Raw genomic sequence first — 22772 nt, 5'->3', positions numbered from 1 at the left:
ATAACAAAGCCAATGATAGTCAATTTCCTTGTCCATTACCACTCCAAGGAAAAATAGTCATGAGAACTATCAGGATGTTATGTTCTTTAAGAGTTTGGTTTTTCCTATGTGGTTCAGCGTGGCTGTGCATGCCCTGTTATGCACTGGGCCATGGTGACCCACACCTACACAAGGAGTTATATTACAATACCTATTGCAGAAAAGCAGATGCAGCAGGCTATCCAGAGCAACCGGGGCCTTGCTGACCTCCTTCAATGCTTCAAACAGGATTGATGCTAACTTGAGCAACCGAAAATATATCCCTCTGTGGTTCCTGCTGGCAAGAATCCCTCGGGGGTGGGACAAGAAGGCTGCCCATTCAACTTTCAGTTGATCGGATGGAAAAATCTTATTGGAAGATGATGATCCTGGAGGTATCCAAGTCTTAAAGCCACATAAGGCTTTGAAGGTAACAACCAGCACATTGAGCTGCATTCAGAAACAAACTAACAACCAATGTAAGTCTCTCAAAATAGGTGTGTTAATTGAGAGGCGCTTGTTTCAACTATTGCATTATGGGCTAGCTGTAGCTTCCAGAGGGTCTGCAGGCCAGTGGTGGGTTCCTCCAGGTATGGTTCGGTACAGCCCTACTGGTAGTAGCCGGGAGCAGCTAACAGCGTACCGGTACGGTGGCTCATTTGGCCCACCTGCCCGCCCACGTTCTATACCTGTTTTTAAAGCAACCAGCCAAATGCGCACCTGTGCACAGCCCCAAGAAGCAGCTGGGTGTCACAGGGGCAGTAGATTGTGCATGCATGCGCAGTGTGCAAAAACAGGGCGCACGGCCACGTGAGCAGCATACCAGTAATGACTATAAGAGCAACCCACCACTGCTGCAACCCCAGGTAGAGCACATTGCATGAATCTCAGAGCTGACCCAAGAGTGGATCAACAATAAGCAGGGTCTTCTGATTCAGAAAAGCTGAAAGCAGTGCACAAAATAGAGTTGTGCAAATCCCCTCCCCCCACTACACTCTTAAATGCTTGTCTAATTACCAATCTCATGAATTGTGAGACAAGTGGAGAAATTCTATACAAAATGGCATGCTTTCCAGTGGTTTGTCTGGTAGGAACCCAAGCCATTATTTTTGGCAAATTATATGAACGAAGTCATTTCACCTGTTAGGGCATTCTTCTGATATATATTTTTTAACAAACCGAAAATGTAACATGATGTTTAGACACAGCCTGTGAAGTTTGCATTGTGCAAGCAGAGACTCATGCACATGAGGTACATTCATGACATTCTTCAAGACAAAAGTAATATTAACATCAATTTCCCAAAGAATATGCAACCACCAGATATTTTTTTCTACAGCTGTTTATTTAGTCCAGAACTCAACTGATTCCTTAACAGATTCTGCAAAACACAGTAGAAAATGTTTCCTCCTATTAATTAACCAGACTTTGATAGCTGGTGGCTATTAGCTATAATATTAGCACACTAAGCCTTTGGAAGGAGTGAAAGATAGAAAACAAGTATTTTGGTTTCATTTCTCATGAAAAAATATTGTCTAAATGTCAGGGGTTTTACACACATGCTACTTATTCTCGGTGATGGCAGCGGCCAATTAAAGCAGCTTCAAAAGCCAGCTCCGTGCGTGGCCATTTCTTCTGTGCTTGACTTGAATATTTCTTTAAACAGATACATAAAAAAGTGCAAACCTCCTTTCCCACCAGAAATGTGACCCAGTAAAAGACTGTCCCCTAGAGTTTTTACACACTTAGGGAAATTGGGAAATGGGACATTATGCAAACATTGGATACAATATCCAAGCCCTGTTTTGTGTGCTGTTTAGGGGGGAGGGTGTCCATTAACACTATTTTCCACTTTCTTTTTTTCCCAAAAGGATGCCTAAGGCTGGAAAAGTAGATCTAAGCATCCTCCAATCCTTTCTCACTGCTGATCTAGACATTCTTGCAGCCCTGAAGATGCTCAGCTCAATTTTCCACCTGCAGTAGAAATGCTTCAGGCAGGCAATGAACTATAAACTCCCAGAATCAAATATAATCATCATTACCTACGTGATCATTATGCACATCAGAGTAACCAGCAATCTATTAAGAAGAAACTTTATGATCGTCCAAATTTCAATTCACTCCACCTATACAAACAGCACCAATCCCAAAGATGGCAATGAGATGGACACACACACCGATGCTGACCAAGCAAGAGAACACCCTCAAAATACATGGTGAAGAATGTTCATGGAAGACTTAAAGACTTTTTTAAAAAATCACATGGGAAGACACTAAAGTTCTTGCCCCAAACTCAAAGTGCTGGAGAGCCCTTGCTGCCCGATATGCTACATAGCATGGGAGGATCTAATGCTAATGCTAAATGCAAACAGCCAGATGTTTCTCTCCTAAGCGCAAAGAAAAATCTGCTGTGAACTCCTTTTGGTGTCCAGAAGGGCATCCAGCCAGTAAATGCTCAGCTCTACCCAGTCATCCTGTCTCTACCCCGAATTGAGAGATTACAGAGTTGTAAAAAGGGAGTTTGAAAAGGAGGAGCAAGGATGTGGGTGCAAAAAGTCCATAGAAGTGTGGAACCTAAATGAAATATATATAATCTTCCTTCCTGGTTTTAATCTCTCTCTTTTTCTGTCTCACACACATCCAGACCAACAAGAAAGAGTGAAATATAAATGATCAAGGCCCATGATACATCTCCAGACTCAACAAGATAATGTTCAGCATTATTCCGACCAGGTATATGAGCAAAATCACATGGGTATACCAAAAGTAATCATATTGTCTGCCACTTCCCTTTCATACACTTTTATTTGCCCCCAAACAAATTGACTGAAAAGGATGTTACACCAATAGCAAACCAAACCCATCCTTCATTAACCAAGCTGACGAAATCTCATAGACCCATTTGCTTATGCCTAACCATTTGCCTAGAGCATGCTGTGCTCTCTTTGTGAAAACCAATTCAACTGAATGGGCACCTTGCGTTTCATGGAGAACCTTGTGTCACATAGAGCCAAATAATTTTGAAAATGTTTATGTGTTTGGGGAGGGGGGGTAATCAAATACATACACTAAGTCAATTGTGATGCCAAAATACAGTTCCTGTTCTAGATTTCCAAGAGCTGTAAAGTCAACGAAGAGAAGCAACAGATGGTAGATTGTTTATGGATTCAGTGTAACCAACTAGGGAGCCTGGGTCCTTTAGACAGTCCGGTTCAGACAAATTATTGCGTATTCATCCACTCCTACATGCACATCTTCCAAACCTTGTGAAACTAGTTCAAAACTTCCGTACCACATTCTCTATATGCATCTTTAATGATCCCCCAGTTACATATTAGCACAAGCGTGGCAACCTGAGGAGCCCATCAAGCACCTTAGCAAACATCAATTGAGTTTCCATACAGGTCATCCTATTAAAGTCTTCTTCTTTTGTAATCGCTGGCAAGACCTAAAAGCAAGAGATCCTGCCTGGCTCTTTCTCTCCTGCTTCTGCTAAGGCAACCAAGGAAAGAAGAGTGCCTGCCTCCCGCTGCAGAACCCAGCATCCTGTCAAAACCTTTGGTCCTCAAACATGCATAGAATCCATTTCTTCTCTCTGTGTGTCGGTAACTCAAGGGAAGAAGAGCAGGGATGGCTTCCCCTTTCCATCTGAGCTACAGCCAGCATTCTCTGCATCAGAAGGCTGTTGCCAGGGAAATGGGATGAATTTTAGAAGGGGAAAGCAGGGCCAGGGAGCAGCTCCTTTCAGGTGGAGAGGGAGAGGAGGAGGACTTGGGTGAGTACAGGGGACACTTAGGCTAATATCTGATCTCTTCACGAAGGGGAAGCCGTTTCCACACACACTACAGAGACTCACAATTGCCGCAGCAAATGCCTGGCACAGAAATCAAGGCTGGCTGGCTGGCTGACTTGCCTTGGGAGTAAATGAATGGACGGTCCTTCCTCCCATCTCACTCTGCTAACGTCAGCCTGGGATTTGCATGGCACAAGCAGGTGCCCACCTTCACATTGGGCACCCATTGGTCAATGGGGGGGGAGGGCAACCCGCTGTGCATAAAACTGCCCTGCCAGCTTCCCAGTTAAGGCCGATGCCCGCTCAGCTGCTTCCAGAGGGTTAAACACCGTCTCCCCCTGGCTGCCAACTCAAGTTTATTCCCACCTCCATAACATGGTTCGGAAATGTAAGCGAGGGTTATTTTTAGCCTCCTTCAAATATATAGAAACACACAAACACACACACACACACACACAGAGGGAGAGGGGGGAGGGAGAGAGAGAGAGAGAGTGTCTTCTCTTTTGGTATTCTATAGGGATGCTCAGTGCTTCCTCAGCTCCCCCCCCCATGCCAAGCATGCACACCATGCTAAATGCCATGCCAGAAATAGATCTGCAAAGTTTAATTGCAATATAACCCCACCCCCACCCGCCACTCAAGCTTCAGATATAGGTGGAGGGTCTAAATGGCTGGATGATGCTAAGGAGCCTTGTCTCCACCTGCTAACAAGGGAAGCATCTTTGCCTTCTGTGGATGGGCAAAGCTGGTCCCTGGCATCTTCTCAGGCATCAGTTCAGTGTGATGACAACCAGGCCCCAATCTATCTCTCTCTTTCTCCCTCCCTCCCCCCCTCTCTCTCCCCCCCTCTCTCTCTTGCCCCAAATCAAGTTGCTGGCATCCAAACATGCCCTAGGGGAAAGAGTTGCTCATGTTTATATCCTGTGGCTCACACTGGGTCAGGGAAGAGGCAGTGGGCAGAGTGACCAGGCAATCTACTCCTGGAGTGGGCATAGTGGATGGCAAGGGGGGGGGAGAGAGAGAGTAGATAAGCTGAGGAGGGAGCCAGCCTAGGGAAAAGCTCCAGCAGGCTCATCCAAGAAATCTTTAGAGCCAGCGGGAGGAAATCTCCTGCAGGACACCCACGTTGACTGAAACTAGGGAGCATTTGTAGCTAGAAAAAGCAAGCAAAGGTACCCTGTGCGGTTCTTTCTCTTCCCCACCACCTCACACTGCATCTTCTCTCTCCTCCTCCTCTTTTCTCCTTCTCCCCCTTTTCTCCTTCTCTCCCTCTCCCCCTCTTCTCCTTCTCCCCCACTCTCTCCCCCTCTTCTCTGCTTCTCTCCCCCTCCCTCGGCCACCCCTAGTCTCTCTTTCTGCTCATTCATTAATCCGGTACGAGCGTCCGCTCGCGCCCACACACACACACACACACTATTTCTATCATGTTCTGGCTTTGCCACCTCCGGACTTGGCACCTCCGACTGGCTGGGCTTCTTCGGACCCCCATCGCTCCTGGCAACAGCGGCGCAGAGCAACCTAAACTCTCCCGAAGAAACCCTCGCCCGCACTTCCTCGGCGGAGGAACCGGGAGAGTCGGGGAGTGGATGGGGGGTGAGGGGGGGTGGAGGAACAGCACGGAGATGCCGGAGAGGGAAAAGGCGGTGGCAGAGGCGGCAGCTAAGCGGGTTCCGAGCGCGCTCCTGCGGGAATCGCGAAAGAGCCCCCACCCACCCCCTCCCTAAGTTAGCAAACCGGCTTCTGGATCAGGGAAGAGTGGAGGGGGGGGAGCTGCTCCTCTTGGGTACCGTACTGTTGCGCGCCGCCGGGGACGGAGGGAAAGTGGGGGGGGTCAGTTCTGAGCTTAGCCCGAGAAGGAAGCTTTGGGGAAAGCGGGGTAAAGGTCAGCAGGGGAGGAGGGGGCTGCATGCTTACAAGGGCATCACGATTTTTTCCCGTGGGGGGGGGACAGAAAGAGGGGAAATACACACACACACACACACACACATACGAAGGAAAGCCGCGGCTTACACTCACCGTAGACGCCTTGTCCGGAGATGCCCTCCAGCAGCACGGTGAGCAGCCACACGACCCCGTAGGCTAAATCCATCTTGGGGGAAGCAGCCACATATCCAGGCGAAGGGGACCCGGAGGGACTGGGAAGGGGAAAGGGAAGGGAGGGAGGGGGGGGGAAATCGAGGGAAGGAGCTGAACCACGCTCGCTCGCCGGCTCGGCCACGGCCCGATCGCCGCTAGGGCAGAAAAGAGAAGAGAAGAGAAGAAGAGCCACCTCTCTCAGCAGCAGTAAACCGAGTCCGGTTAGAAAACAGAAGCTGCAGCGGCGTCCTTGCGCGGCGCGCTTGGCTGGGCGAGCGCCTCGGCGGCAGCGGGGAGCTCCGAAGCCATAGCGGGAGCACCCCCACCCCCAGCACGCGCGCACACACGCACACTCACTCACTCACACACTCAGGCCTGCGGGAGGAATATCTGCTCGGATCCTTCCGGAGCGCTTTTGCTGCCGGCGATGCTGCGGCGGCTGCGGGGCCCGGGCAACTTGCCTGGCTGGCTTGATCGCTTTGGCTGACAGGGTTGGGCAGGGAAAGGCAGAAGGGAAAGCAAGGGAAGGGGGAAAGCGTGCCCGGAGCGGGGGGCGGCAGCTGCGGGGCTTGCGCGCCGCGGTCACGTTGGACTCTACGTGCTCCGTGCCGGCCCTGCCAGGCGGCCGAGGCAGCACCGAGCCGGCGACGTCAACTGCGCGCCGCCGCCGCCCCTTCTTCCCTTTTTTTTTCCTTCCTTCCCTCCGCTTCTCCTCCCCTCCTCGCCACGGAACGCGATGCGATGGGAGGTGCCGCGCCTGTCTCGCTCTCCCCCCCCCCGGGTCCCTCTCAGCTGCCCGCTTTGGGCGAGCTCTCCGGCAGGTGTGCCAACTTCGGGGCAGCACTGCGCTCTTCGTCTGGAGGTCGGGGCGGGTCTTCAGGTCAGGTTTCCTCCACCTCCGCCTCGCCTTCCCACCTGGGTTGGCCCGTTCCCTCTTTAGGACCGGCCAAATGAGAGTGGCGGGAAGGTTGGTGGGAAGAAGCCAAAAGAAGCCAGCCGTGCGGGGTGACGCTCATCCCGCTTAGATAAGAGGCAGCGGCCAGGCCACCCGAGCTGCGTTTTCTCTCCCCCTTTGGGAGAGCGTTCAGGTACTGTCAGCTGTTAGGCTTCACTGCATTCTTAATCAATTACAGACCGAGGCTTACTGGGAACTGTGAAGCTTTCCTCCGCTTCCTCTGGCCAAGTGGGCGGAGGGGCTCTGGACTTTGAAAAACCTGGAGTTGGCCGGTAGAGATAGGAAGACCCTGGTTTCTTTTTGACCCCCTCCTTAAAAAGGGGTCACCAGAGGAATGAAACCCCACCGTCTCCCTTCTCTGATCTCCTACGGAACACTAGTCATCCTTGTCATCCATTTGGACAGTAATCTTCTGATACTGACATTTGGGTCCTTTTAGGTGTGGAAATTATATCTTTGCCGGAAGCAGTGTGATTTTATTCTCCCTCCTTCCCCTCCCACCCCCTCTCTCTCTCCCTCCCACTCCCTCCTCCGCTCTCTCCCTCCCTCTCCCTCCCCCTTCCTCCATTTCCTTCTCCCTCCCCCTCCCCTTTCTCTCCTTCCCTCTCCCTCCCTTCCTCCCCCTCCTTCTTTCTCTCCCTCCCTCTTTCTCCCTCCTGCTCCCTCCCCCGCTATCTACCTCCCTCTCCCTTCCTCCACTCTCTCTCCTTCCCCCTCTTTCTCTCTCCCTCCCTCCCTTTCTCCCTCCCTCCCCCTCCATTCCTCGCTCTCCCTTCCTCACTTTCTCCCTCCCCTCCCTTTCCCTTTCTCCCTCCCTTCCTCCCCCTCCTCTTTCTCTCCCACCTTCTTCCTCCCTCCTGCTCCCTCACCTGCTCTCTCCCTCCCTCTCCCTTTCTCCCCTCCCTCTCTCTCCCTCCCCTCCCTCTCTATCCCTCCCGCTCCCTCCCCCACTCCCTCCCTTCCTTCCCCTTCCTCTTTCTCTCCCTCTCTCTTTCTCCCTCCTGCTCCCTCACCTGCTATCTCGCTCCCTCTCCCTTCCTCCACTCCCTCTCCATCCCCCTCCCTCTCTCTCCCCCTCCCTCTCCCTCCCTTTCCCCACCTCTCTCTCTCACACACAAACATTCTATCTCCAAGCAGCTGCTGCTATGAAAAGTGGATCCCAGCTTTCAGGCTACACAGCATTCCTTGTCATTTGGCACTCTTACTGCTTTTAGCTCAATAACAACAATGTTTGCCTTAGAAATATGTCTCCTAATTTATACCATCTTAGGAAAGGCAGCTAAGACATTTGATATGTTATTCATGGCATGTGAATGACCAGCACACACAAATATTCAGGTAGCCCAAATCCTAAGCAGTGTGTTTTTCTTCCTCTTAAAAAAAAGAAAACAGGAGAGCTGACATATGGGGTAGACATCATATTGATACCTTTCCCAATTTATGGATGCATTTGATTACCATACCAGTCATTTCAATAAGCATACATGCCAGTTGTTGGGAGTGAAGAATAATCCATCATGTATGGAGAGCACCAGGTTGGGGAAGTCTGGCTGATACCAGCAGGAGGTTCTCACCTTGAAGCTCATCTATATGGAAAACATGATAAGGCTCTCAATCTTCCAAGGAGCTTTCAATGCATTGGAGAAAAATGCCCAACCGTAGTAGTTGGCAGGACAGCTCTCATATCTTTGTGTTCCATGATAAGATAATTCTTTCAGACTGAACAAGACTCTTTGCTATCAAGCAAAGTCTCTCTTCCTCCTCCTCTTCCTCCGCTGCCTCCATTCAGAAACCTGGAAGTTGGCTTAGACAATTATTTTCTTTCAAGCTCACTGGTTATGTAGGTGGTTCTTAAAGCTTTGCTGAAAACCATCAGCAAGTTAAATACCCTCAGTGGACCATTTTGGGTGGATGGGTGCTGGTTTTTGTGTTGCATACAATTCTCTGGATGGGTTCACACACTGCAGGAAGCCACAATATAGTCTGTTGAGAAGATATATGGACCCAGCCCGTGTCATATATAAATCATGGTGCATGGCAAAGTGGACAATCTAAAACCCATGTCTACCAGCATCCAGCTGTGGTATTCAAATTGGGCAAAACGACTTATTTGGAGGCAGAGGTTTGAAAGTGTTAGCATAAATCTTTAACAAATAGACAGCACACAAAGGGGAACACTTAAGATTATTCTAGAGAAAATATACCAAGTTGTAATATGATACTGTTGTATGGGTAATCTACAATTAGATTCACAAAGACTGGTGAAAATGTAATTCAAGCCATAACCAAGGACCCAAGAATTATGAACAGAACAGAATAAGAGTTGGAAGGGATCTTGGAAGTCTAGTCCAATCCCCTGCTTGAGCAGGAGACCCTACACCATTTCAGACAAATGGTTGTCCAGTCACTTTTTGAAAGCCTCCAGTGATTGAGCACTCACAACTTCTGAAAGCAAGCTATTCCATTGCTATTACCATCAGGCAACTTCTCCTGAGTTCTAGGTTGCTTCTCCCTTTGGTTAGTTTCCAACCATTGTAGCATTTGAGGATATAGACAATTTTAACTGGATACTCTTTTGGAAAATTAGGGTGTTCAGATCACAATGAATTCAAAATGTACAAATATTGAGGGAATCCTTTAGGTAGTGATCCAGAAGGTCTAATCATGATGATGATGAAGAAGAAGATGATGATGATGATGATGATGATGATTATTATTATTATCTCTTTTATTCATTAAACATCAAACTCAGTCCACTGAACTTTTAAAACTGTATCACAAATATCATTGACTGGCGCTGATGGTTGCTATGGGTTGCTGCCAGCATCCTAGGTATCAACCAAGAATATTATTATTGTTGTTGTTAATATCATTCTCATGGCCTTCTGAAAAGCTATTAAAATCTGGCTATTCCGGCAGGCCTGGGGCTGTTGACCTCTGGATTGAGGTCCAGCCCCGCTTAGATTGGGTGCATGTTGTGTCTTTTTAAATTTGTCATGTTTTTATCTGTTTTTAATTTTTCTTAATGTCTGTTTCTGTAAGCCGCCCGGCGTCCGGGATTGGGCGGCCTATAAATTAAATAAACAGTTAAACAGTTAAACAATCATCATCACTATTATTATGGTTAGACCCACAATCAGCTAGTTGTTTACACAGATTTGACATTTTGTCCACCTCTTGAATCCTTCCCAAGGACCTGGGATAGGAAGATGCTGTTGTTTGGTGGTGTTAAAGGTATTGTAGGATATAAGATATTTCAAGTAAAGTGATTTAGACAACCCATTGGGGATGTTCAAATGGTGCTCCAGATGTTTTAGAATTGTCAGCCAGAAAGATGCCCAAGTATTTGTAGCAATTGTCTTCATTCAGACTCTCTATAGGGCATTGATGCCTTATTGATTCACTATTTTTGGATGATGATGATGATAATCCCCAAAAGAAAACTTAGACAGAAGGAAAAATACTCAGGCATCCTCATATGTCTCCATTCTTATTTAATTCTTCCTGTTTTAAAGGTAAATTAACAGGACACTTCTTCACTTGGCATTCAGACTATTCCACGAATAACTTCTGATCCTTGAGATCCCATAAGGTGATTTCTGTTCAATAGCTGAGTTTATACATGAAACCATTGCAATTGTTCTGAGGTCCTGCAGCTATGTGGAGCATATAGTGGATTGTTTGTCATTTGCAGAAAATTTCCCACCTTCATTCCCCTGGCCCCTAGGCTTCAGGATCCCAAAAGTGGTCTTCAAAAGGGAAAGACATAATAATTTCCATCCCCCCCCCCCCAGAAACCACTGGGATTGTTTCCAGAGGATTAGAGGCATGGGATGTGAAGTGAGGATACATAAGGAGAGATGCAAATACTTTATTTTCCTTTAAAGTGTGAAATGGTGATGAGGTAGTTGTTATCCTGCTTTGTTTTTGTTTTCTCTCTGTGTGTGAGTTGTTGTACAGCTTGTGACAGCTCATAATTTCTAGATTGAATATACCCAATTAAGAGACAGCAAACTGCCAGGCAAATGGACCTTGTCTAAGAGATGGCGGAAAGAGGTTGGGAGAGCATCTTTAGCCAGGATAATTTGTGCAACCACCATGGGACAAGAGGCCATTGGTTTATAATTTGTACATGCTATAGTCACTGTTAGAGCTAGTTTAGTCCAGTATTTAAGGGCTGGACTAGGTGCAAGAAAAGCTAAGTTCTAGGAGGGTTTGGAAGCTAGCTGGGTGTCTTTGGGCCAGTTGCTTTCTCACACATTTAGGAAGGAGGTCGGGGCAAACCACTTCTGAAAAAGTTGCCAAGAGAACTACATATACTTGTCTATTTAGTTACAAGAAGGCTGTTTTGAAGGCACAGGATAAATAAATAATATTAAGATATTCTGTAGGGCACTGAGTTCTGAGCTAGGCTTCCCAAGAGCATGAAGCAAACTCCTTGTCCCGACAAAAAACTCTTTTATTAATTTACTGTGAATTCTGCTCATTCACATCCGGCAAAGTCTTTCAAGGGAGGATTTACAGTCACAGACCTTATCTGGCTTGGAGAGCTGACAGGCTGATATCTGCAAAACTTGGCAAGGAGTCTCGGAGAGTCACGGAACCAATTAAGTGAACTAATTGTCTCCTGCAAACTCCACTCCCCTTTTGCTCCTCTTTTATTTCCTCTGGTAGGGGCCATTCATCGTCCACCCGTGGCCTTACTCCAGTGGTGGGTTGCAGGTGGTATGCCCTGGTATGGGCATACCAGAGCACCAGATACTCTTCCGGTACGGTGCTCCAGAAGTCCCACCCGCCTGCCCGAGCTCCTTTTAAATCTTTGGCACTTCCGCCTATGTGCATGGTGCGTACATCACCTGCGCGACGCTCTGCTGAGCAGCTGGCGCGTCATGGAGGGACTAAGATGCACGCACGCTGTGCACGTCCATGTGAATGCCACCGGGCCCATTCCAACCGTACCAGTTGGAACAGGATCCGGAACCCACCACTGCCTTACTCCCAAGTTGACCCCTGTTCTTTAGCTGTGCACACTGGGAACTGGCTCCAGCTGTTTGTCTGCCTCACTGATGTCTGACTCTGAAGGCAGTTGATAACTGGCATATGGCTCTGGCCCCCTCTCTGCCTCTGACACAGAGCCCTCATCAGAGCCTTCCTCAGACTCCAGGACTGCCCCATATTCCTCCACAGCCTCCTCACTGTCCGGATCTGCTGCTAACTCTGCTGGTCACTGGCGGGCCACAACACCCTGGTAGAAACCTCACTAACTTCTTGTCCAGTGTGACGTTATTGAGTGCATGGCACACATCATGCAATTTGTGTCAATTGCATTAGCCGATTATACTTCTTATCATGTACCTGTTGATGAAACCATGATGCATGTGACATTGTAATAGTTCATACAGCACATCACATAATCCTCTGTAGAGTTTTATGTAAAAGGAGTCCCAAGAGTGTCTTGACCTATGAAAAATAAAGCCCATTAGATTTAATAAAATTTAGTCTTCTGGTTAGTATCAATATACTATAGCTGTGCCCCCCAACCTTTATGGCTTGGCGGACCAGCGGAAGGAGGGGACTTGACTTGTGCAAGTTGAGCTTCACACACACATGCACACTGGCCTTCCACTCACAGGGCTTGGTTTCGAACAGATCATGGCCCAGTAGTGGGCTGCAACCCCGGGGGTTGGGGACTCCTGTACTATAGCACTTGAAGCCTAACTGTCAAGTAAATATTTTTTTTTGTCTCCATGTTTAATTCTACATCTTAGGAGGACTTAATCGTGCACATTTCAGTCCCAACAGCACCAACAGTTTGTGTTCCTTTAAACACAAACATTTAATGAATGGGTCCTCAAACTATGGCCCATGGGCCACATGCGGGCCACCAAAGCCATTAATACGACCTGCACAGTACCATGAAAGCCCTATGAAGCGGTATATAAGTCTAACTGCTATTGCTATGAGGCTGCCCCACCAACATCGCCCCATCCACCCTTTGGTTGAGTGAAGGACTTACGTTCGGGAGTCCCGCGGCCTGGAACCAAAAGGTAAAGCCAACAATTTTGCCCTGCAGAGACCAAAAATGAGTTGTTTTTGCCTGTTTTTGGCCTGCAGAATGCTTCTGGAGAGTGGGAGAGGTGAAAAAGGGGATGCACAGAAACCCCAGGAGGCCAAAAAATGGGCAAAAGGCCTGTTTTTCATCTCCCCCGCCTCTAGAAGATAGATAAAGAGAAAGAAAGAGGGGGGAGGGAGAGAGATACAGAAAGAGAGAGAAAGAGGGAGAGAGAAAGAGAGAGGGAAAGAGAGAAAAAAGAGAGATTTCTCAAGCTCCTCTGGGCTGAGAAGAATCGCTGCAAAACTGAGTTTCCTGAAGTGGACCACTAGACTTCTAAACAACTGAAAAAACTATCTAGTAAAAAGAAATGGCAACCAAAAGCGCAACATGCAAACAAAAACAAATAAAACACCCCCAGGAGCAAAACAAATTAAAGTTTAATTTGTTTGCATTATTTAATGGACTGTTAAATTGGCCATGCCCCCTAACCACATGACCCAGCCACACCCACCCAGTTACATGACCACCTAGCCACACACACACACCCGGTCCAGCTCCCAACAGTCTAAGGGACCATGAATTGGCCCCCTGTTTCAAAAGTTTGAAGACCACTGATTTAATGGCATCCCTTTTTCCTGGGAACATTTCCCAGTGCCCCCACTGTAGACACCCCCAGCTCTGTTTCAGCACTTGACTTCCATAACTGGGATCCTGCTGGTTTCCCATATGGAAGTTCAAAGAATCAAGACTAACAAGTTAATACTGTAGCAAGAAAGTCACAGTGGGCATCTGATTTTTCCTCCCCAACCAGTGGTAACATCTATTTTTTTTTACTACCAGTTCCCTGGGCGTGGCTTGGTAGGTGTGGCTTGGTTGGGGTCATGTGACTGGGTGGGTGCGGCTATGTAGTCATGTAACTGGGGGAATCAAAAGACAGAAACTCACTTCCAGCCCTGGATTATCCTCTGAAGCTGCATCTAGTGCCAGGTTTCTAGTCCTTCCTTCCTCTCCTTTCTCCCTCCCTCCCTCTCTTCTTTCTTTCTTTCTTTCTTTCTTTCTTTCTTTCTTTCTTTCTTTCTTTCTTTCCTTCCTTCCTTCCTTCCTTCCTTCCTTCCTTCCTTCCTTCTTTCTTTCTCAGCGTCCTCCACCCCCTATTTTTGGCCTAGCAAGCTTCAGAGAAGCCTGTTGGGAGCAAAAATGGACACACACATACACACACCCCAGCATTTCCAGAGAACCTATAGTAAAAAAAAAATGCTTAAAAAGTAAAAAAGAAAAAGTTCCAAAGGTCAGCTGTGCGACATGCGATCGTGGGAACTTTTTCTTTTTTACTTTTTTTAGTATTTTTTACTACTGGCCCTGTGAACCTGTAGCATTTTTTACTACCAGTTCGGGCGAACCGGCCCAAACAGGTAGCATTTTACCCCTGTCCCTAACCTCAAAAAACTTTTTCCCCCTCCTCCGAGTTGACTCTGCGAATCAAGACAAAGGATGGGTATCTTCATTACTGGCAAACCATCCACGCTTTTTGAGTTCACATAAAAGCTACCTTAATATTCTGGATTAATCTTTTCCCTTCTGATGAATAATGACAGAACCAGAAGACAAGTAGAGGTCTTTCCTCCACCTGTGATTGTATTGATCTGTTACCTATTTAGTTTATGTTTTTTATTTAATCAATTTATGTAGCTGCCATGCTCAGCACACAACTTGTTATTAAATAGGCTGTCCATGGTTCACGATCTGATAAATCAATATCAAAGCAAAGTGTTATGCAAAGGTACCGTTTGCCATTTCACACAGCCATTGCGTCATTTTGATGGGCTAACTTGCTCTTTTGAAATGAGGGGGTCAACTCTTTGCAGTGCAGCTAGTCTGCCATGGACCCAATCAATCGGGATATCTTTCCATATGAAGATGGAATCTCTCGTTCAGCTTTTCTGCCAAATGAGATAAGCAAGATCTCCCAGGTGATCGCTTTTTAGTTGCAATCCCCATCCACCTAAATTGATTCTATATGTAGAATAGAAGAGGAATCACCTGGGGTTTTATTTTCCATCTCTCTTGCTGTTACTGGTTTTTTTTAAAAAGGTATATAAAAGAGATAAAGCTGCATTGGCTGAAAGCCTACGGGACTGTCCATGTTTCCAGTGACTCTAGAAAGTTCTGAGTTTCGGATATAGAGAAGTACCCTGTTTCCCCAAAAATAAGTTTTCCCTTGATAATAAATCCAATTGGGCTTTTGAGCTCATGCACTAAAATAAGCCCTCCCCTAAAAATAAGCCCTCCCCCAAAATATTTAAACACATGCACAGCCGGTCCCCACCATTTCCGCTGGTTGCTAGCCATGCAAACAACACGAGATGAGGAGGCAAGGCCAGAGGGAGGGGAGAAAGGGAGGGCGGAACATGCCCCATGCACCCCACACGCCCTTACCTAATGGCTGCTCCTGCAACCCTAGCCACCGCACCCCTTCTGTCATGCTAATCGCTGCCGCAAAAAGAGCGCCAGGTCCAGCGATGCGCAACACAGCAGCAGTCATGAGGTGACAACGATCTCCACTTCCTGCGCCTCAAAACTAATAAGACCCCCCCCCCCACAAATCTAAGGCCAAACACTTATTTCAGAGGTGAAAAGAAAATAAGACCCTGTCTTACTTTCAGGGAGACACGGTACAATGTAAATTCTTTGCTTGTTATTCATGTCTCTGTTCCTGCCTTTTTTATCCCATGTTTGCCACTTTACTATTTTGACATTTGCTGATATTAAAGAAACAAACATCAAGCTATTTTTTTTTATTTTATTTTTTTGCTAGCTGTGTTGAATGGCACATGCATTTGTTCTGGTCTGGCCATAGAGGATTGACTCGGAGTGTGCTTGATGCAAAGTAAATTGGAACTTTCCCACGATATTTTTCCAACCCTCCCAAAATTAATATGAATGCTGGAGATTAACTTCCAAATAGCTCTGGCTGACATTAAAGACTTTTTATCCCGTTCCCTTCTGCAGAACGATTAGAAGATACAAAGGCAGTCTGGATACAAGATCATTCATTTATTCATTTATTTCCACCTTTCCAGCAGAGACAAACTGTTGAAATCTGAAATCAGCTGGTAAAGTCAGCTTAGTATTTTTTTTTTTAATATGGCTTCTTTCCTTCATATGGTGTCTGTGAGATGGCATTCACACATGTGGGGGAGACTGGTGGTTTTTTTTCCCCCCAAATCCTATTTTTAGGGTAGTGACTCAGCCTCCATCATTTGGTACGATATGGCATCATAATGTTCTTCTCCATCAAAGAGGTTTATTAGTGTAGAACCAGTGACAACAACACTAATGAAAATTACCCTCCACTATCACACTTCCTATGTGGTCCTATAAAACTGATAGTTGAATTGCAATCAGGACATCGTTACAAAAGAGACAAAGAACAATTTTAGTGCTTAAGTTTGGAACCCCAATTTATAAAGTTTAAGTTCATTCATTTATTCATTTGCCACTCAGTTCCAAAAAGAAAAAAGACTCAGGCCAGTTTATAATAACAGAAAACTATAAAGAGTATTAAAAGAATAAGCAGACCCCCAAACTCTTGATTGCTACCATACTATCACTCTACAAGGAGTCCACATAACCATCTAGATATTATTCCAGAAGATAAGCATTGGTCCAAGCAAGGACAGGCAATTTTCTGGCAGCTGGGATTTTTTTCTATTTCAGGGGATCTTTGGGAAGGGAAATGTTGGCTAGTGAAATTATGACATCAGTAAAGTAGGCAGACCACAAAATTGCAGAGATCCCAAATCCAGGAATTATGAACTCATGTTTGAAGAAACCAGAATAGTTTAAAAGGGAAACTGAGACACTTATGCCTGTGCAACAGCTATTATATCTCAAGAAAACTTTAGAAATTTTTATTTTATTTATTTTTATTTTAACTTTATTTGTATGCCGCCCTTTTCCCTGAGGGGACTCAGGGCGGCTCACAATTCAATTTTGTTTTTCACTTGGAGTTTGGGTCACAACAGATGAGCCCATCTTAAGGCAAGTGTAATCTCCAAGTGATAAATCTGGCGTATGTGTTGGTTTTGGATTTCAGTTTTGGTTGATGTTTTGGTGTCTTATTGTTCTATTGATTCTTTTCCTGGTCTTTATTTGATGTGCACCACCCTACTCAATCTACTTATTCAGAATGATCTTGACAGGCTTGAGCATTGGATTCTATCCAACAAGATGCAGTTCGATGGTGAGAAAAGTAAGATCCTGAACTTAGGAAGGGAAACCCAAATGCACGTGGAGATTCTCAGTCATCTAGGTCAGGGTTGTCCCAAAGACAAGAAGCAACTGGACTTTCTCTTTTTCTTTGAAGCTGGTTTACTTCTCACCCAAGATGCTTTTTCAGCTCTGTTCAAGAGACAACTGGATTTTCTGGTTTTTCTTTGAAGGCATTTTGCTTCTCATCCAAGAAGTTTCTTCAGTTCTGAGGAAATGTCAAAGAAATCTTTGAAGAATCTTCAAAGAAAAACCAAAAATCCAATTGCCTCTTGAAAAAACATCTTTGCCACAGGTATAGAACAGCGTGGCACGATAAAACCGCGGTCCACTAAAGCGCGCCCGATTAAAGCGCGTCGCTGACATCAGCAGCAGCGCGACAACAACGACCGCAGAGAAAAAAGGGCACTTTAAAAAGCGCTTTTAAAGCAAGCCGATTCACATAAAGGTAAGGGTTAAGTTAGGGTTAGGGTTAGGGTTAGGGTTAGGGTTAGGGTTAGGGTTAGGTTAAGGGTTAGGGTTAGGGTTAGGGTTAGGTTTAGGGTTACGTTAAGCTTTAGGGTTAGGTTTAGGGTTAGGTTAAGGGTTAGCATTAGGTTTAGCGTTAGGTTAAGGGTTAGGTTTAGGGTTAAGTTTAGGGTTAGGTTAAGGGTTAGGTTTAGGGTTAGGGTTAGGTTTGGGGGGGGGTTAGGTTTAGGTTTATGCATTAATTTTAGGTTTACTGCTCACAGCGTGCTTTTTTCATCGTGCTGTGATGACGTCAGGTACGCGGTTTCGTCGAGCGCGCTTTAGTCGAGCGCGGTTTTGTGGTGGAACCTAGAACAGGCTTACCTGGCTCAACAGTAGTAACTGTGAGAGGGATCTAGGTGTCCAAGTGAACCACCATTTAAGTATGAGTCAGCAGTATCCTGCAGCTGCCAAAAAAGCCAATGCTGCCCTAGGCTGCATCAACAGAGGCATAGTATCGAGATCATGAGAAGTGATAGTACCACTCTATACTATGCTAGTGAGGTCACATTTGGAATACTATGTCCACCGATGGTCATCACAATGCAAAAATGAGGCCCCTAGAAAGATAGTAGAGCAGAGAAAGAAAGATAAGTCTGCAGAAAAAAACAATACATAGAATAGAATAGAATTGAATTGAATAGAATAGAATAGAATAGGATTGTGCCTTTGGAAAAGATATGACTGAAAAGTGTGTATTAGGAGCAGTAATGTTTTTTTAAACCTCCAGTGATAGAGCGCCCACTCACTGTTAGGAAGTTTCTCCTTAATTCCAAGTTGCTTCTCTCTTTGATTAGTTTCCAACCATTTAAGGAAACTAGGTATATGTAGTCAGGGGTGGGCTTCAAAAATTTTAGCAAGGGGTTCTCTGCCCAGTTGCTGGGTGGGTGTGGCCATGGTGGGTGTGGCCTAGTCAGCCTCCTGCACTATGGGGGTGAGTTTTTGTCTTCCCGGGGCTCCAGAAGCTTTCCTTGAGTCTCCAGGGGGGCAAAAACGGCCTCACGAGGCTCCAGAGGCCCTTCCTGAACTTCCGGTAGGCCTGATTTTTGCCCTCCCCGAGCCTCTGGGCATGCCCTACAGTTACCTGCATCCAAAACGGGCCATTGTGGGGACTCCTGAGAGGGGCAGGGAGGGGTGGGTGGGGCCAGTCAGGAGTGGGATTTGGGGGTTCTCTGAACTGCACAGAATCTTAACTAGAGGCCCTGTAGTCTAACAAAGAGGATTAGGGGTGATATGAGGGGTGTCTTCCATTACTTGAGGAATAGTCACAGAAAAAAAGGGGGGTTGACTTATTCTTGAAAGCCCCTGAGGGCAGGATAAAAAGTAATGGGGAAAGAGAGGGGGGAGGGAGGGAGGGAGGGAGGGAGGGAGAGAGACAGAGGGAAAGAGAGAGAGAGAGACTTCCAAGGTCCCTTCCAGTTGTATGATTATGTAACACAGAGTCATAATCTCCATGTTGAGCAACTGCTGTATGTAAATCTTCTAAATAAACGGGTAATTCCTATACATCAATAAAAATACTTGCCAGATTTTAAAAGATGACCCTACCCAAGACAGCTCTAGAAAACTGAAAATAAAGGATGTTTGGAGTAACTTGAGTCCTGGAGATTCCCCGCTTCAAATCCCACTGTATTAAGCAACAAGGATGGTGAATTATAAAAGAAAAAATGCATTACAATTTCAGTGGGATCAGACTGAGGCAATCTGCCTCTGCAAAAGCCTTCATAAATTGGGTGAAAAGAGTTCAATGTGCCCATTTGGGGCAAGCATTGTCCCCTCAAATGTCTGTCTACCAACATTTGTGTTTTGAGGGAAATGATTCAAAAAGGATTGTGTTTTTGGAAAAGATATGACTGAAAAGTGTGTATTAGGAGCAGTAATGTTTTTTGAAATGTGTACGTTGGGAGCACTTATATTTTTAGAATTGCACATTAGGGAGAACTGTGTATCAAGCTTAGCATTTTATGTTAAGTTGCAAATGATAACAAAGGTGGAATACTCAGTAGGGTTTTTTAATAATGGAAGTGATGGAACAGAATAGTATGTAAAATTCTTCAATATGGACATGAATTGGCTTTAAACTGATCCATGCATTGTTAACCTAGACCAGGGGTGTCAAACTTGATTTCATTGAGGGTTGTGTTTGACCTCGTGGGGTAGGCGTGGCCAGGGTGGGCATGGCCAGCTGGACATAACTTGTTTTGGGGGCGCCTGTGGTGGCCCAAGCGCTTTGCTAGCAAAAACTCTGCTCGAGAGAGCTGCCCACAGCCCTCACAAGCTCCATTTTCAGAGAGTTGCAGGAGGGTGACTCCCTCCTGCAACTCTTTGCCAATGAAAATGGAGCTCAGGAGGGTCGCATGTGGCCCTCACAAGCTCCATTTTTGCTGGCAAAGGCAACATGGGCTGGTCCTTCACTGTTTCCAGGGAGGTCCTGTGGGCCAATTCTAAGCACCCCAGATGTGGCCCGCGGACCTTGCGTTTGACACCCCTAACCTAGAGAAACAGAAGTCCTCTTATGTGTTATGTCTCAAGTATATGTGCAATTTTGTTTGAAATGTTCATCAAAAATCATTGTTGTTTAACTGAAAATTTCTGGCTTTTGTAAGTTTAAAAAACAAAGCTTTTTCCTTCTTTATCGATAGGTCCCATTTTCAGGTCAATTAATAACTTGGTGCTTTTGCATTCATTTGTGGTTCAGCATATGAAGTGAGCCAAAAATAATAAAAGAAAAGTAATCTCAGTGGCCAGGTTAGGTACGATATGTGAACTCAGCTACTTTCTGGCTTTATTTAATCAACAATGATAGATTACTTTGCGGTGACAGTGATTGGTTGACTTCCATTAGCAAAAACTGGTCACCATGGACAACCAACGTTGACAAGTGAGATAAAAATCCCTGAGTACCAGAGATGGATGTGTTAAAGTGAAGGAGAGTGAAGGACAAGGTGAAAATATCTGAAGAGGAACAGAAAGAAGGCAAAATACAGGAAGACTTTATTTATTTTATAATTATTTCTTTTTCCGATAGATAGATAGATAGATAGATAGATAGATAGATAGATAGATAGATAGATAGATAGACAGACAGACAGACAGACAGACAGACAGACAGACAGACAGACAGACAGACAGACATACATGTCTTGTTGTATTCGGGTCTATATATGTATTGGTCACAACCCCTGGTATGCCCAAATATGGGAGGGAGCATACTGCTTCCCTTTTTCTGTCTTTCGGATCACCCTAGGAGCCATCCAGGCAGAAAGCCATTTTTTTATGTTGCCTTTGTTACATTTGTGTTGCATTTTTGCTGATAAATAAAGTTCAGTCCAGGTTCGATTCCTAGTAAGGGAATGGCTAGCTGATGAGAGCAAAATAGCTTGAAATAGATCTATACTAGTCTCCCTTTAATGTTGAAATTGGATCCCTTCTTTAGTTTTGTACATGATACGGAGTTTGTTGTTTGGGATATTATAGAAATATTATAAAACAAATACATAAATGTACTTGCCGTAATATTATGCAGATGTACTTTTGACCATAAATAATATCCAGATTATCATTTATGTTAATGTCACAGGTCATGACAAAAAGAAAAAAATAACCAACTATTAAATTGTGATTATTACTATATCACTAGTACATATAATGTTTATTAAATCTTTATGCCACTGGATCTTTATAGGTTTTACAGAAGAAAAAAATTATAAGTCCATAGCATAACTCGCAGGGTTGTGAGTTTACAGGCTTTAATCAAAGACACAGCAAACTGAATATCTCATTTTCAGTTTATTACTACACTATATTTTGTTTTAACTTTACCTTCTGGCATGTAGCCATCGAAAGAAGGTATATTTGCAATTAAATAAGCTACAAACCTTTTCGCTGCACTCCTGCCTCACTGCATCTTGAACCAGAGGCTTGGGTCTTGCTAAGTAACCTACTTTCCTTCCGTATATATTGCAACGTACAGTGTTAAATAAATATACAGTATGTGTATTGCCATTTCTATTTTTGTGCCTAAATCCCCTTCCTACTTTGAGATAAGTAAGGGGCTAATCATACTTGCTTGAATTCTCTATTTCTTGTTGGCAATCTCTCTCAGTCAGGTTTCTTTCTCTCTATTCATTTCCTCTTCCTCGCTCCCCACCTCAGGAGACATCTGCAAAGTATAGATTTGTCCACCCGCAGCCTATCTTTTTTAGTAAGATTTTTCTGGATCTCACCCTAGAACAGGTGTATGACCATTTCCCACAGCCAACTCAATGTGGGACAACTCACCACAGCCAGCTTGCCGCAGGACAACTCACTGCGGGACAAGAGTTACACTAATATCAAAGAAATAGTGGGATAGAATAGTTAAAGAAAGGATGCAAAAGGAGGGACAGCATGAAATGCGAATGGCAAAAAATAAAATAATTTTGTATTTATTTTAAATAATGAAATAGAACTGTTAAATTGTCCTGCAGAGTTGTCTCATGAGTTGGCCGTGGGGAGTTGCCCTGTAGCAAGTTGACTGTGGTAAGTTGACTGTGGCAAGTTGTCCTATTCCACCCTAGTACACTGCAAGAGTCTTGTCCAGGCTTCTCCTCAAACCCCACAATCCAGGGGTGAAATCCTCTCAGTTCAGCTGAACTGGTAGGGACGAATGTCCTTGGTTCTGCGAACTGGTAGTAAATAAAAAAGCTTACAAGGATCACGCAGCTCAGCTGTGAGCCGTGTGATTGTTGGAAGCCTTTTTTCCACTTTTTAAAGCAATGTTTTCCTGCCTATTTGCCCAAACAGGCAGGAAAAAATGCTTTAAAAAGTGAAAAAAAGTTGACCACACCCACCCAGTCACATGACACACACAAGCCACATCCACAGAACTGGGGGCGGGGGAATAGATTTCACCACTGCCACAATCGTTCAACAGTGAACAGTACCTAGAATTCATTTTGGTTTGCCAGCCTTTCCTTGTTCATGTTCTCATTTTTCAAAAATGGAATTTTGGCTCAACAGCACACAGCAGATTAGTTAACCCTGTGCTATTATTTGGGAATTAAGTTCAGCTGTCAGTGTGTTGTCAGGATCAGTAGAGAAGTATAGATACCCCTCCA

The 22772-nt window shown here is 45.3% G+C and overlaps 1 protein-coding gene across 2 annotated transcripts in view; it reads right to left on the bottom strand.

Moving 5' to 3' along the window:
• MDGA2 (MAM domain containing glycosylphosphatidylinositol anchor 2) overlaps positions 1 to 6519 on the bottom strand; it is a 583552-nt gene extending 577033 nt beyond the window's left edge. Inside the window, exon 1 of one of the 2 annotated variants that reach the window (XM_087729078.1) lies at positions 5828 to 6519. In XM_087729078.1, coding sequence (XP_087585204.1) covers positions 5828 to 5900 — 73 coding nt within the window. In that variant the 5' untranslated portion in view covers positions 5901 to 6519. The remainder of the gene's footprint in view (positions 1 to 5827) is intronic. The other variant, XM_087729069.1, reaches the window with a different exon arrangement.
• Between the last annotated feature and the right edge of the window lie 16253 nt (positions 6520 to 22772).

Source organism: Thamnophis sirtalis, unplaced genomic scaffold (assembly GCF_051295495.1).
Source record: "Thamnophis sirtalis isolate CommonGarterSnake01/CBP01778 unplaced genomic scaffold, rThaSir2_p1.2 scaffold_1, whole genome shotgun sequence".
Lineage (NCBI taxonomy): Eukaryota > Metazoa > Chordata > Lepidosauria > Squamata > Natricidae > Thamnophis > Thamnophis sirtalis.
This window is presented reverse-complemented; position numbering and strand designations above follow the sequence as displayed.